Source organism: Ailuropoda melanoleuca, chromosome 6 (genome assembly GCF_002007445.2).
Source record: "Ailuropoda melanoleuca isolate Jingjing chromosome 6, ASM200744v2, whole genome shotgun sequence".
In the NCBI taxonomy this organism is placed as follows: Eukaryota; Metazoa; Chordata; class Mammalia; order Carnivora; family Ursidae; genus Ailuropoda; species Ailuropoda melanoleuca.
Window position 1 is genome coordinate 81,991,078 of NC_048223.1, and position 14,280 is coordinate 82,005,357.

General features: G+C 58.7%; 1 protein-coding gene across 12 annotated transcripts in view; it reads left to right on the forward strand.

Annotated features, from left to right (window-relative positions):
- The window catches only part of ZMIZ1 (zinc finger MIZ-type containing 1), a 235,280-nt gene that overhangs the window by 167,364 nt on the left and 53,636 nt on the right, over positions 1-14,280 (forward strand). The window contains exon 1 of one of the 12 annotated variants that reach the window (XM_034662773.1): positions 7-152. The exons of 9 other annotated variants lie outside the window; for them this stretch is intronic. Coding sequence is in view for 1 of the 3 variants with exons in the window: in XM_034662771.1 (XP_034518662.1) it covers positions 4,484-4,505 (22 nt within the window). In the remaining 2 variants the exon portion in view is untranslated. Of the gene's footprint in view, positions 1-6; positions 153-3,875; positions 4,016-4,468; positions 4,506-14,280 lie in introns of those variants that run through there. 2 more of the 12 variants (XM_034662774.1, XM_034662771.1) reach the window with 2 other exon arrangements.

Below are 14,280 nucleotides of genomic sequence, written 5' to 3' on the forward strand. Positions count from 1 at the left end.
AGCGGGGATGCAGGCGGCGCCCGCTGCCTGCGCGCAGCCTTTGTTCGGCGCCGGCTGAACCCTGCCTGGAGAAGCTCGCCGCGGCCGCTCTCGGCCCGGCCCCAAGCCCCCCGCGGGCGCCAGGGTGGGACCGCGGCCGGTGCAACTTCTAGGTGAGTGCGGGGCTGGAGGGGTCGGCGCCGGGGCGCCCGCGGGCCGGGCCGGGCTCCCTCCGGGCGCGGGGGTGAGTGTGTGTGCCTGTGTGTGACAGAGGAGGGCCGGTGCATTGTGGGTAGCGCCGTGTGCTGCATGGTGTCAGCCCGAGGCTTGGCCGCGAGAGTGGCACAGGCGTGCACCGGGCCCGTTTTGTGCGCCCACAGAATGGGCCCTCCTTTTTCCGCGGTGCCCGGGGCCCGGGTGCTCCCCCGCACTCTTCGCGAAGGTGAAGTGTTGGCTCTCCAGCAGACATTTTACAAGGCTGCGTCCTCAGTTGGCTCCTATTGCAAAAATAAGAGTCGGCCAGGAAGCTTTCCATGGAGGCAGCGGCGGAGGGTCTTTAACTTCAAGCTGCTCCTTTGTCAGGTGCAGACCTAATGTTGAAAGAGCCCAGAGACCCCCACGGGCGCTGGTGATGCCACCATTGCGGCAGGGTGCCCTTCGGAGAGCTGGTGGGCACGGAACAGACTTCTGACAAGTGTTGGCTGGGAAGCCGGCTGGAGAAGGAGCGAGAGGGTTCGCACTAGCAGGCTGGAAGGCGCCTTTCTGGGGGTGCCCGCCGCCAGGCTGTAAGGATCTTGTTTAAGGCCTTGGAGAGAGGGGCTAACGGGTTGTTTCCTGCTCCTGAGCGCATGGTTTTGCTATTGGGGTCTTATTAAGCCTGGTGCCCAAGCCACTAGATAGGTCCCGGTTCCTGGGTCCACCTGGAGGCTTGCCCCGAGGAGACTGGGAGAGATCAGGCTGGGACTTCCCCTGCCCTAACCCTTTGCACCAGTGCAGGGAGGTGGCGCCTCCTCAGATGGCCTTCGGGTAACTGTCATTCTCAGGGTGGGGGTCCAGGACCCCTGCGCTTGACCGTCACACCGGACTGCCAGATGGGCACTGGGCATGGCTGGTGGCTCTTCCAGCAGGAAGATTTTGTGAGGCAACTGGCAACCAGTTGGTGTCAGAATGTTGCTTAATGGCCCATCCTGGAGAGTGGGTGCAGTATGGGACAGAAGTCCTGCTGGGGGGTGAGTTGGCGTGGACAAGGTGGTGCCACCCTGAATTCAGGCTGCCCCCGATGGTGTACACGGCCTCAGGCCCCTCCAGTCCTGGGGCTGGATGTTCATCTCCCATCCACTACAGAGCAAAACGTTCTGTCCCACGGCAGGGGCCAGGGTGGGGTGGAGGGTGGCTCTGAGCCTTAGGGTCCACGTGGCTACTAATAAGACTGTTCCCCTTTTTTGTGTATTAGCTAAGCAGTGACTACCCCCCAACTAGCTGGATTCAAGTCCCCTCCTGAGCTATTTTTACCGTGAACTTCCTTAGTGAGAAACCACCAAACAGCGATGCTTTGGTGAGAATCTGGGTCTGAACCGGAAGCAGCAGCCTGCACAGAGTTTGACTTTCTTGACAAGGCGGTCTGCACTCCCCTGCACAGCCGCCCAGCCCCTCCGCCGTGCTCCCTTGCCTCTGGGGTCTCACCACAGCCTGTGCACTCTGGGACTTGGGAGCCCCGGTTTCAGATGGGAAAACGTGTGTGAAACCCTGAGACCACCCAGTAGGGGACCGAGGAAGCCAGTCTTAGCTCCCACTGGAAGGAGGCCTTGACCCTGAGCTCCTCGAAGGCAGGGGTCATCTGCTTCTCATCACCGTGTATCCCAGTACCCAGCACTGTGCCTGGCTGGCAGCAGACCCTCGGTGACTGCTGAGAGCTACATGAGCAGAAGGCGGGTCTGGTGCTGCTTTCTCTACTAGGGTGGGGAGGGGACAGAGGACTGAAAGAGCACTTCTGGATCTGAGTTCGTGTTGGTTGAGCACTAAGCTCAGTCCCTGGGAACTTTCAGATGAGTCCCCACTCTGGTGTCAGCCAGTCAGACTGAGAGAGGTGCCCCCACAGATACTCAGTCCAAGTCCTGCCTGGGAGTTTCCTGATGGCTTTTTCTGGGTCACAGCCTGGGGAGTAAGGATGGCAGAGTGCATCTAGAACTGTGCTGTCCAGTATGGGAGTCACCAGCCCTGTATGCCTGTTCAGGTTGTAGAACATTTGCTCTGTGACAGAAAGTTCCATTGGACAGCGCTGGCCCGGAAGCATGGAGACTCAGAGCAGAAGTGAGGTGAGGACACGAGTCCAGAGCCCACAGGTGTGACAGTGCAGATAAAGCGATCTGTTTTCTTAGCACTTGTGTTTTCTGACAGCTTCCCTGCGAGGGGAGTCCAGTCCAGCCAGGTACTCCCATTTAGTGCAGGAGAAAGCCGGGGTTCAGTTTTGCCCAAGATCACCCAGCGAGTGGCATGAGCCCCTGCTCTACCAGTGCTCTGCCAGTGCTCTGCCACCCAGCAGAGGTCAGCCAGGGGGCAAGGGTGGGCAGCGGTCCCAAGAGCAGCCTCAGACCTCCCTGAGGACCGGTGGTGCCTGCTAGGCGTCAGTCTTTGTGAAGTCATCCATCGATCGGGCGGGAGCGCCAGCTCAGCCTCTGGTCCCCAGGAACAGAGAGTTCTGTGCTGGCAGAGCTGGGTGAGGGAGGTGTTTACCTTGATCGATGCCGCTCTGGTCCCCAGGGAGAGGCTGGCTGGTCTCTGAAGGGAAGGACCCCATCGGTGGACCTGCAGCCAGGCTCGTTAGCACCACCCCAGAGAAAGGTGTGAAGACCCCGGCCCAACGGGAAGAATTATCTGGGGACTTTGGTTGGCACAAGATGCCCTTTGCTCCCTCCCTGCCAGGGCCCGCTGCCCCTTCTGTCATGGGGCATTTGCTTGGCACACTTGCCCTCGCTCACCCTGCCCCGCCACCCACCCCCCCAGAAGCCTCAGCTGCTGGAGGAAACTCTCCCAGGGCCTGGGAGAGAAGCATCAGCCTCATGGGGGAATCTGCTCAGGGAAAAACAAGCCCCTGCCCTCCAAGCACACCCAGCTTCTCAGGGAGCTCCCAGGCCGCTAACCGCAGGCAGGGAAGGACAGTCAGCCCACGGCCCAGACTAGGGAAGGGACTCCCTGCCCCAAGGTCACACAGCAGGGCAGGCCTGAGTGGAGCTAATGCCCTCTCATGGCCCACTGCAAATCCCAGTCTGTCATTTTGAACTTGAGGTTTATATAAGATTTAATTGTGTCTTGCTTCAGTTTCCTGTTCCAGCCCTGAGGTGAGGTCACTTTGTGTCTGGCCTTGGCCCTGTGTCCTGAGGTACACCCCCTGCCCAGCATCAGCCTCACTGCAGCCTCCAGGTCTTAAATGGCCCTGAGCTGACTGAAGGGAAGGGTCTGAGAAGGGGGTGGCCCTCTGCCAGGGACCCCCACGTACCTGGAAGGTGGTCTTCAAGGGCCACCCAGGGGAACTGGAGGGATGAGAGGGCCCTTGGCCATATGCCCAGGTTCCCAGTCCCCTTGAGTAAGGGAGGGCGGTGTTCAAAGTCCCTGGGCCTTTCCCTGGGGTACGCCCACAGCGCTCTTGCTCCCCGGAGTCTGCTGTGCTGTGCGTTCTTCACAACAGACCAGCAGAGACAGCCCCTCACCCTGCTGCCCAGAGCGTTAGGCTGGGCTGCCGGCAGTGGCCAAGCAGGTGAGAAAGTGGGCCCTTTTCTTGCCTTTTGGTACCCAAGCCGTGGCACTGACTTCTGCTGGAAGCCAGCTCTCAGGCCTTCTCTGAGCCCCCTTCACCCCTGCCAGGTCCTCCCTGCCCCACCCACTAGTGGGTGAGGCCTGGCCCTGTGAGTGCTCCGCCCAGGGCAGTAGTGGGTGCTTCCTGCATGTTTGGTGAATGAAGAACAGGGGCTTTAACGGGGATACACGCGTTCCTGGACGCTGAGGCTCCCAGTCCCTTTGGAGATTCGGTAGTTCTGAGGTAGGGCCCGGCCTCTGTGATTTGGCTTTGGTTTTGTTAAGTTCCTGCAGATCATTCTGATGCCATTCATGGAAACATGGCTCCCAGGGCCTCGCCCTCAACTGATAACATCTGTGACCTGGTTCCAAATTAGCGTGAGCCCTTTGGCAAGTCACTTCCCTTCTGGGGCCTCTGTTCTCATCTCTGTACTGAGAGCATTGTTGTGTGTCTCATCTCTCAAGGGTGAACTCCACTCGGGGAGTCTTGTGCTAGAGGGAGTGTGTGTGTGTGTGTGTGTGCGCGCGCGTGTGCTGGGGGAAAGGCTTGGTGCTGCCTTTGGGCACTGCCAACAGCGTCTGATGGTGCAGGGGGAAATATTGAGGTGCAGCAGGGCGAGGAGAACTGGGTGAACAGAGGACCCTAAGAGCTGTGGAAGGCAGAGGGGAAAATGGTAAATTCGAGGCTGGAGTAGCCTGAAACTCCTCTCAGATGGAACTTGATTTCGGAAATGGTAGGATTTGGGTCTTGGGCGCAAAGGACAAGGAACCTCAGGTGGGAGGGTGGGAAGATGCAAAGGTTTGGAAGCCAGGAGAGGTGTGGTAATCTAGGGGAAGGGAGGGTAGCCCTCCGGATGAAGGACCAGAGGTAAGCGTGGGAAGTGGAGCCATTGCCGAAACTCCATGGGGAGCCATGGAAGGCTTTGGGTCCACAGATGCCTCCGGGACTCCCAGGGCTTCCAGGAGCGGGGATGCTGCTGCGTTGCAGGCAGGGATCCATACAGGGAAGTGGGGAGCAGCACGAGGTCTCAGTGCGAGGTCACAGTTCTGCTGCGGGAATATCCCTGCCTCTGCTGACGCAATGGAAAGCCTCCTCTTGTTGCAGGGTTCCTGTTTTGCGGTCGCCCATGGTGGGGGGCGAGGGCAGCCAGCTCTTCTTCTGAGGAGCTCCGGGAACTTGGTGGCACTTGTCCAGACCTCCCCTTCGCGCCCTCAGCTCTGTCTTGAAAAAAAAGAGAGATGTGTTTGTGTCTCCAGCTCCCCAGGGGTGACAGCCAGGCCCCGGAGGTTTGAAATCAATGTGGGCAGCTCCCTGGGACTGGAGGGGACAGGTGACGGGGATAGCCTCTGGGCTTGCCAAACTCGTTCTCATACTATCTCAGTGGTATCCTGAGTCGGAGCCTGAGGCGGCTGGAGATTTATAGGCACCCTCTCCACCTCCCAAGAATGTAATCTGGTTGGCAGGCTCACAGGATGCACAGAAGATTTAGCTGGGTCTGGTTCAGTTCCTACATGTGGGCGGGGGGCTGTGAAAGATTGAGGGGGGTAGGGGAGAAGCCCAGAGAAGCCTTCTTCTCTCTGGTCTTTGTCCTGTGGCTTCCAGGCCCAGCTCAAATGTCACCAGCCAGGAGGCCTTCCCTGGTCCCCCAGCCCCAGCACACAGACAGACAAGGGACCCTGTCTCCCGGCAGCCCTTCTCCCTCCTGTGGTTGTCTGGGTCCCACCACCTGATGCCGGTCTGTTTCATGTGGTCACGTGTCTGCCCCACCAGGCTGTGAGTTGCAGGACAGGACATCCATGCCTTATATCCGTGCTGGGTGCTTGGTAAGAGTGTCTTAAATAAGCAGCCCAGGGCATAAGTGGGTCACTGCCTTTGCTGTGGAAGAAATGGAGAGGCCTGAGTTCCTGGCCCAGCTCTGGCTTCCCGGGTTGACCGTGTGACATGCCCTTGTCCTTCTTGGGGAACCCACCTGTAGGGAGAAGTGCTGGGTTTACTGGGCTGTCCTATAGGATGGCCAATAGCCACATGTGGCCACTTAAATGTATATTAGGAAAAATGAAATGAAAGCAGATTTTCAGTTCCTCAATCACACTAGACACGTTGCAAGCTCTCAGTAGCCCCAGGGGGCTACTGTGTTGGACAGGGCTGGGGTTGAACGTTTCCCACCCTCACCGTTCTGTTGGACGGTGCTGCCCCTGCGGGGCTCAGCAGGGCTCTGTAGCTCTGCCCTTGTGCTTCTGTAGGGGGGCGGGGTCCCAAGGCCTGCCTCTCATCCCCTGGCTCGGGGCCCCAGACTTCCCCCCGCCCCGTCCTTTTGTGAAGAACGGGGTCCCAAAGGACCTCCCTGCCCCATCCCCACTGGGACTCTTAAAATGGGGCCACCAGCATCCTTCCAAAGACTGTCGGGGAGTAATTGTGAAACCCACATCTGTCACTTACTGGGTGATTTTGGGTAAGTCACTTCACTTCTCTAAGCCTGTTTCCTGGTCCCCAAAACAGAGCCGCCTGTACTTGCCCCTGCCTGGCAGGGCTGCAGCAGGGAGTCAGTGAGATGGGGTGGGCAGGCGCTGAGCTCGGTGTCCGGCACGTAGGATTGCTCAGTACGTGGCAGCGTCCATTACCGTCGGGTTGACTTAATTCCCTCACAGGAGACATGTAGCTTCCAAACCAGCTGGGCTTTTGGTTTCTCCCAAATTCCTGAGTCTGAGAGACTGGGTTCTTTCTTGTCCCAGCTCCACCTGGGGCCTCAGTGTCCTCGTCTGTGCGATGCTCCTCCCACTGAGTGTTGTGACCAGAGACCTCACTGTGCTGGCTGGAAGGTGGGGCCGCCCAGGGGCTCGTCCCCGCTCCTGCGTGACCACGGTAACTGGCGAGCCTGTGTAGGCCAGGGGAGGCAGCGAGGGTGTGAGTGTGCCTGCCACTCGTCTGTCCTGACGGGGGGCTGCGGGGCCGTCCCCTGCTGGTGGCCTTCGGGAGGTCCCGGTGTGTGTCCTAGCTCTGCAGGAAGTGTGCATGGGCCCCCCACGTACCCACTTTCATTTCCCTCTTGGGGAAGGAGCTGTAGGTCTATACCTTGGACTCCTGAAGCCCTCTGGGTGGCTTGCACGAGAACCTCCCCGCTTTGAGGTGCACAGACCGTTTGCTGGGGTCTGCGAGCCCCCAGACTGTGTGGGTTGTGTTTTCCGGGCACAGGGTCCCCTGAGCCATGCCATGTGGATGTGGCTCTTGGGACCACAGTAGCCCTGAAGAAGGTAGGCTGACAGGGTAAGACTCTGGGTCCACGCCTGGCTTCTAGGGGTCCGGAGGGCTTCGGGAAAGGTGCTCTGTGAAAGGAAGTTCTAGGAGCTGGGGGAGGAGGTCCCAGGAGCTTTTGTGCTTGGTGCTGGGCTCTGGGCAGCGGAACAGGACTCAGGCCCGGCCTTGAGGAGTGAGGCAGCAACAAGTCTCAGGGAACAGACTGCATGTAGGGAGGGTGCAGGGGTAACTGGGGTGGAGTCCCAGATGGGGGGCTCCCCAGAGATTTTTCCCCATGCAAAGCGGTAGAGGAAGTGAGGGCTAGGCCTTCACAGGGAGGATTCCATGGTATAGGGCAAGGGTGAGGGGGGCCGGGTGGGAGGGGTATGGCCCTCCTGTGGCTCCCCCTATTATAGGTTGGCAGCCCTTAAGTCCTCAGAGGTCCCCCTCCTGAGCCTTGCCCACCGATATCTCCCCCACCCCTTCTCCTGCCCCTTCTACACACTGGAACTGGAAGGGATATACTCTAACCCTCTGTAAAATGGGCCAATAGTGCCCATCTCATAGGGTCGTAGGAGGATTAAAAAGTGTGCTCCAGCTATAGCTTTAAACACAGTGCTAGGACCTAGTCAGCCCTGACTAATGCTAGCCCTCCTTGCTGCCCCGTCATGGGTGTCCTTGTATTTGTGCAAGGCCCATTCCTCTGGGGACACATCCTCCCGCTTTGCTGCCTCATAACCCTCCACCACAGCCCAAACCTCTCAGAGTGCCCCCCCACCTCCACCCGCCCATGTGCCTGCATGGGGGTGCCTTTACTGCAGCATAAGCCCTGAACTGGTGAACACGCATAATGCCCACCTCCCCTGGCGAGCCTGGGAAATCCTGGGGCCAACAGCCCCGCTGCCTCCCCACTGGGGCCTCCCAGAGCTCTTGGCCAGGAGCTCAGGGCTCCTCAGTGTTTGCTGAGAGAAGCTTGTGGCTTCTCTGCAGGGGCTTTGGGACAGCTTGTGTAACCCTCTGGTGTGTCTGCTTTTCATTTGCCAACAACATGCCCCTAGAAGCTCTTGGGCAGTCCTGGGGGTGACCTGGGGAGCGCGGACACCACCGTGCTAGGGGCTTAAGGCAGTGGGACCCAAAGCAGAGCACTCTCCCCCCAACCTTAGTGGACTCAGGGCAGCCTTAACCACTGGCGCTCCACTTTTGAATGCCCCCCCCAACCAGGGTGGCAGCCCGGCCCAGGGAGGGGGTGCCCAGAGGTCAGCATTTCAGGTCACCCTTTTCAGGCTAGGAAAAGGTGCCAAGGGCCAAGCATTGCTTCCATTTGTAAGCACGGGCTCCACAGGGTATGGAATGTGCCCTTCTGTCCCGACCACTTTGACCCTTGAAACAGGGGTGGGTCCTCTGCCCTCTCCGTGCCCGCACCCAAAGGCACAGTGAGTAGCAGGCCTGCCCCCACTGGGGAGCAAGGAGCATCACTGCCTGGTCAGCTCACCCTCCTTACCCAGCACCCCCGCCTCACTGGGAGCTGGGCTCCCACAGCCTGCGCACCCGAGAATTAAGCCTCCCCAGGGTCAGGCCCATCAGGGGCTGATAATCCTCTCAGAGCTTCGCATGGAGTTGTACTTTCTCCAAGAAATACGTTTGATGACCTGGATAAGCTCTTTGTCCTCAGGTTACCGTCTCTTCGACGGAGATTGCTTCCCAGGTTGGGGCTTCCTGATTGCTCCCTTCTGTCTCAGGAGTGTGGGGTGCCCCTCGCAGTGCCCTTGGGCTCCTGCCCAGATGGAACCCAGTCTCTGGCCAGGCCAGGACCGGGCTGGCTTCCCTGGACACCTCCTTGGTCTTAGAAACCTTTTACCTACAGCCTGACAGGTGACCTGAGCTCGAGATTTCTCTCTGCCTCTTGAGCTGCCTCTTCCATAAAATGGGGGCACCCCCCCCCCAGGCCTGTTGTAACAGGAGCTAGGGAGTGCGTGCAGGAGTCCTGCTGAGGGCACGGAATGCACGCCCTCCGCGCTTGTCGCTTACTAACCCGCTCGCCTGTGACCCTCTCCCAGTTCACCGTGCAGTAATTACAGCGCTCAGCACAGCCCCGCGTTTGTGCAGGAATATTGGATTTCTTCAAGTTCATGGCTGTAGTGCATTCAAGTTTTTACGATCCACACCCAAATGGGCAAAAAAGTACCTACTGCTGGTTCAAATGAATGAGGGAACAAACGAAGAGCTGGTTCTGGGTGGGGCACTGTGGAGAGTGTGGAAAAACAAAACACAGTCCCTGCCCTCTGGGAGCCTGAAGTCCCCAAATGAAGACGTCAGCTGGAAGGCCCTGGGTGGACAGGGCCGTGGGTGTGTCTGGCAGTGGAACGAGGGTGAGCCTGTTGCAGGGGGTGGGTACGTGTTGGAAAATCATAGAAGCTGGAACATTTGAGAATGTTCTGTGGGTTTTGAATTTGGGTGCAGATACCACACAGCCATGCGGTGGAACACGCCTGTGGACATGTGCGGAACACGCCTGTGGACATGTGCGGGGACTTGACAAGTTCAGTGATAGTTGGATGAACGTATATGGCCGTATTCTTGTGGGTTTGTGTAGCTTTGCAAACACCGGGGTGTTGGGAGTGTGTCTGTGATGCAGGAGCCAGGTGTGTGTGTGTGTGTGTGTGAGAGTTAACATGTTCCCATCCCTTTGGGGCATGCAGGGGCCCACATCAGCCCCCTCACCATGCTGGGCAGCGTAAAGGAGAGGCAAGGCCGGGCTGTGGGCGGCCAGCCCCTCCTCTCACCAGTCATGTGACCTCAGGCAAGTTACTACGTCTAGAAACAGATAATAGCAGCGACCTTGAGATGGCTTGTGAGGACCTACGGAGTCCGGGTGCCCAGCACAAAGGACACATTTCATAAATATCAGTTGTTCTCATCGTGCTAGGGTAGGAGGGATGCTCCCTGACTGGCCTAGGGGCCCATGCCTCTGAGAAGGTGGCCCTAGATAAAGACAGTCACGGTGCCTGGCCCTGTCCCGCCCCTTCCCCAGTGTAGGCATGCCCTTGGCCCACTCAAACGGGAGGGTGGACATGGAGCTCTGGGAGGGGTCTCGCCCCGAGGCCTGGACATGTCTAGGGATATTCTCCCCACTGAGGAGATGACCAAGGGCATCTAGCCCAGTGGCCTTCTCGGTGCATCGCTCCAGGGACTAAGGGAGGGCCTGGGAAGGCTTGCTGGAGCTGACCCCAGAAGGCCTGTCCCATCCTCAGGAAGATGACTCTGGACCCTCCCAGCCCTCAGGAAAGGGTGTTCCGTGGCTTCCCCGGGAAATCAGCCCTGACTCTCCACAGCTTCCTCTCTGCCTGTCTCAGGGATGGCAGAAGAATGCTCTCAGAGCTATTTGCAGAGAGAGACTTTCAGATTGTTGGTCTGTCAGAGCACCGCAGAGCCGGGAGACTGCTGCATCCCACCCTTCACAAGAAGGCACTTGCCTCTCAGGGCCCCTACTTTCCCCATCTGACTAATGGGGCTGTTAATTCCTATCCTACTTAGCACTAGGATTGACTCAGGGCAGCCCGTGTCTCTGTGTCCTCACAGCCCTGTCTCTTGGCCTCAGCCGCCAGGGCGGGGAGTAGCTCCCACTCGAGCTGGCCCTGGCCTTTTCCTGCCAAGCCTCAGCATCCTGTTGCCAGCTCTGTGAGCTCGCCTGGGCCTCTCCTCCCCTTGAAGTGGTTGGTGTGGGGAGGGGAAGCACCCTGGCTGGGTGGCCTTACCTTCAACTTCCCACCCTGGGCCCCGACTTCAGGGTGCTCCATAAACAGAGGTCGGGGATCATGGGCTGCCCCACCCTTGAGGTTACAAGTTGGAGCAGAGTCTCTTACCCACAGGGTACCTTCCCTCCCCTCAGAGGGGAGCTGCTGTCATTACCAACACCGGGCAGATTGGGAGACTGAGGGGAGGGGTCGGGCGGTGTCAGCGGTGAGCTCAGGCTCTCCCTCTGGCCTTCTGCCTTCAGAGCCGGAATCTTTGTTGCCCGCCGGTGACTGCACCCGCGGACGTGTGGGGTCCAAACCACAGGATGCGAGGCTTGGTGACCGGCTCCTGAGCAGAGAAAGGACGAGACAGAGACACCAAAAAATAGCCACCTACTGGACATCCCGCATGCCCGGCATGGATGCATGACGTGCCCACGGCCCTTCACACAGACACAGGCACACACGTACTCCCCACCCCGGGGGTATTCCTCTCCATCTAGACAACTTGACTGCAGTTTCAATTCGTGTTTTAGCCAACTTTGTTTTTAATGTTGAACAACTATCACTTGTTTGTATATACTTCAGCAGAACAGTCCCTGGGGGAGAAGCCGTCTGTTTTCTTAAGCGGAATCCTGGAAGTCCAATTAGGGAATGATTGTTCCACTTCTAAGATTTTTCCAGCGGCTGCCTGGCATGCCCTGCTGAGCCCCTAATTAGGCAGCCAGGGCACCCCGGTTCAGGGCCCAGCCCGGCCGGGGGTGGCCTGTTGGAGGGCCAGGCCAGGGTGAGTTCAGGGCCTGAACCCAGGCCGGGGAGCACCTGCAAGGGACAGGGCATGGTCCTCTCCTGCATTCAAGAGGGCTGATCTGACTGCTTGCCATCCCACGGCCTTGACTGCCTTTCAGGGCACCATGCAGGACACGACAGCAGTCAGGGTGCTCTGGTTTTAAGGGAAGCCACACCAGTAGGTCACGGTGGCCTTCCAGCCCACGCTGAGACTGTTTGGAAGGCTGCTGAATGCCATGCTCACTCCCACCGCTAGGAGTTCACCCGTGATAGGGTCCAGCCTGCCGTCCCATTCGCCGAGCTAATTAGAGCCAGGTCTGTGGGCAGCCCGAGTCCTGCCTCGCAGTCGGCGTGACATTCGGTATCACGGAGCCCAGGAGAGGAGGATCCGCTCGGGTGAGGGAAGGCCTCCCTGGAGAGGCCAGGCAGCTCTGTGTATGGACAGTGATGAGGCAGGCGGTGCAAGGACAGCTGGCAGAGACCAGGGCATGGGGCCTGTAGGCTTTGGGAAGCAAACACCTGATACTTTCACCGAAGATGTGATTTTCATTCACTACATTGCCCAGTGGTCCCCGTGCACTTTTGCTGGGGAAGAAGGGCATGTAGTTGGAAAAAACACATGCCTTGTAGTCAAGCACAGCCTGCAACCTAGAGGCTTGTCTGAGCTGTAGCAGCTGGTGTCTGCTCGCTCCCCATGGGCCTTGGCCCCCAGCCTGGGCTGGCTCAGTCCTGTGGTGCCACCGGGTGCCTATGGCCGCCCCGGGGGGCATGGCCTCTCCCCCGGTCCAGGCCTGTTCCCGACAGCCTCTGGGAGGTTCGGGTTTCTGCCTGCCAGGTGGGCAGCTCCCTCTGTTCCCCGCAGCAGTGGCTCAGCTCCCAGTACTGCCGAGCCCCTGCCACCTGAGCCCCCAGGTGCCATGTGCCACCCTGTTTCCAGGCAGCAGGTAGGTGGCCTTGGGGCAGGGGCGAGGGGAAAAAGGCAGGCAGATCCCAGATGGGGTGGGGAGGGTGCTCTAGCCCTGACGGGCCGGTAGGTTCGGGCCTGCCACTTGGCACCTGGGTTGTCCTGCCTCCCTAGGAATGGGTGAGAGTAGGCCTAGTAAGCACCCACATCTGTGTATGTGTGCGTGTGTGTAGGGGGCATTCCTTACTATGTCTCTCTCGGTGTCTCTGCAGGTTTGAGCAGTGGGGTCTGTCTGGGCGTCCATGTATCTGAGTATCTGACCATCTCTAGCCCAAGCCTGGCCATTCCCCCAGGCTTCCCCGCCCACCTCCCTGTATCTCAGTGGGTCTCCAGCTGCACCTACCATGTCTCTCACTGTCTCTGCATCTCTGCGTCCCTGCCTGTCTTCTGTCTCTGTTCTTAGCCGATGAGGGTTCCTTTGCCATCAGAGTCACCTCCCCCCACATCGGGTTGCTCTGCTTAATTTCATTTTCCTGGGGCTCCAACTCACAGAAATAAACCCTCCCTTCCCACCCCTGCACTTTTTTGATTTAACAAGCCTGCTGGAAAACAATAGTGATTTCCGCATCGATCATAAACAGAAGTGATTACCATACAATTACAGCCTGAACCATCAGCCTCCATGCAATCACTGCGCCGCATTGTAAATCGGAAGACAATTGCCTGCAGAATTACCCCCAAATTGGTTTAAGTGGCAACAAAAGAGTGTTGGCATTTTGGCATCATGGGGAGGGGTGGGGGGGAATGCTGGTGGTCCTGGCGGCAGAGGGTCCCCACTGGGGAGCTCTTGGGGTGGCTTCCTTGCCTTCGAGCAGGTGGCTTGCTAGGGAGAGCTGCCTGCCACCTTCCCCCACCCCATTCTTTCTCCTGCAAGTATTGCTCCTTGCCCGTCTTGGCACAGTTTGTTATAAACTCATTTATACTAATGTGTGAGTGGCTAAGTGTACCATCAACTGGGACAACAGAAGAGGAGGAATCTGGGGAGAGGGGGTGTCCCGGGAGGCCTCCTCGGCTCCCCTGCTAGGCCCCTCTCCCCACTCCCATCTCCTGTGTGGCTCTTCCAGGTCACTTCATCTCTCTGGACTCCTCTGGTCTGGCTCCCACCTCACAGCCTTCCCTTCTCCTCTCCCAGCCTGGTGGAGCTCTCTCACCAGGAACCTCCTACATTCCATCCAGGGAAGACTGTTCCCTCCTACAGCTGCAGTGTGTCCCCTGCATCCTTCCCAGCTGCCCAGGCCGGCCCACTGCTGGGAGCCTGCTGGCCACCAGCACAGGGTTTCAGGAGAGGCTCCCAAGGCGGGCCTCCATTCACCCGGGCCTGCCCCTTTCCAGCCTCGGGCTTTATGAGAAGTCCGCTGGCAGCTGGACGTCTCTTGAGTGTCTGAAGACCGGACTCTGCAAAGTTCTGGCTGATTCTGCAGGAGGCTTGTCTTCTCTTGGGGAGGTGATTTCTCTCTAGAGTGAGGCTGTTCTGAAGTTCCTGGGAAAGCCTTCCCACTGGTACACTTAGAGCCTATCAGATGTGTCCAGATCCAGGGTATGCGTGCATTTGCCTGTCCCATCGGACCCTCACCAAGAGGCTTGCACATGCCTGTGATTTTATTCTTGTTTGATAAAGAAAGGAGACTCTGAGGGTGACGTGGCTTGTGCCAGAGCCTGTCAGTAAGGAAGGGGGTCTTCAGGCCCCTGTGAGAGTGCTCATTCCTAGGGGCCGTCTCTCCAGCCTGGCCAGCCCTGCACACAAGGCTGGGGGAGTCACCTGGTCTCTGACCTGCCCTGAGACCTCA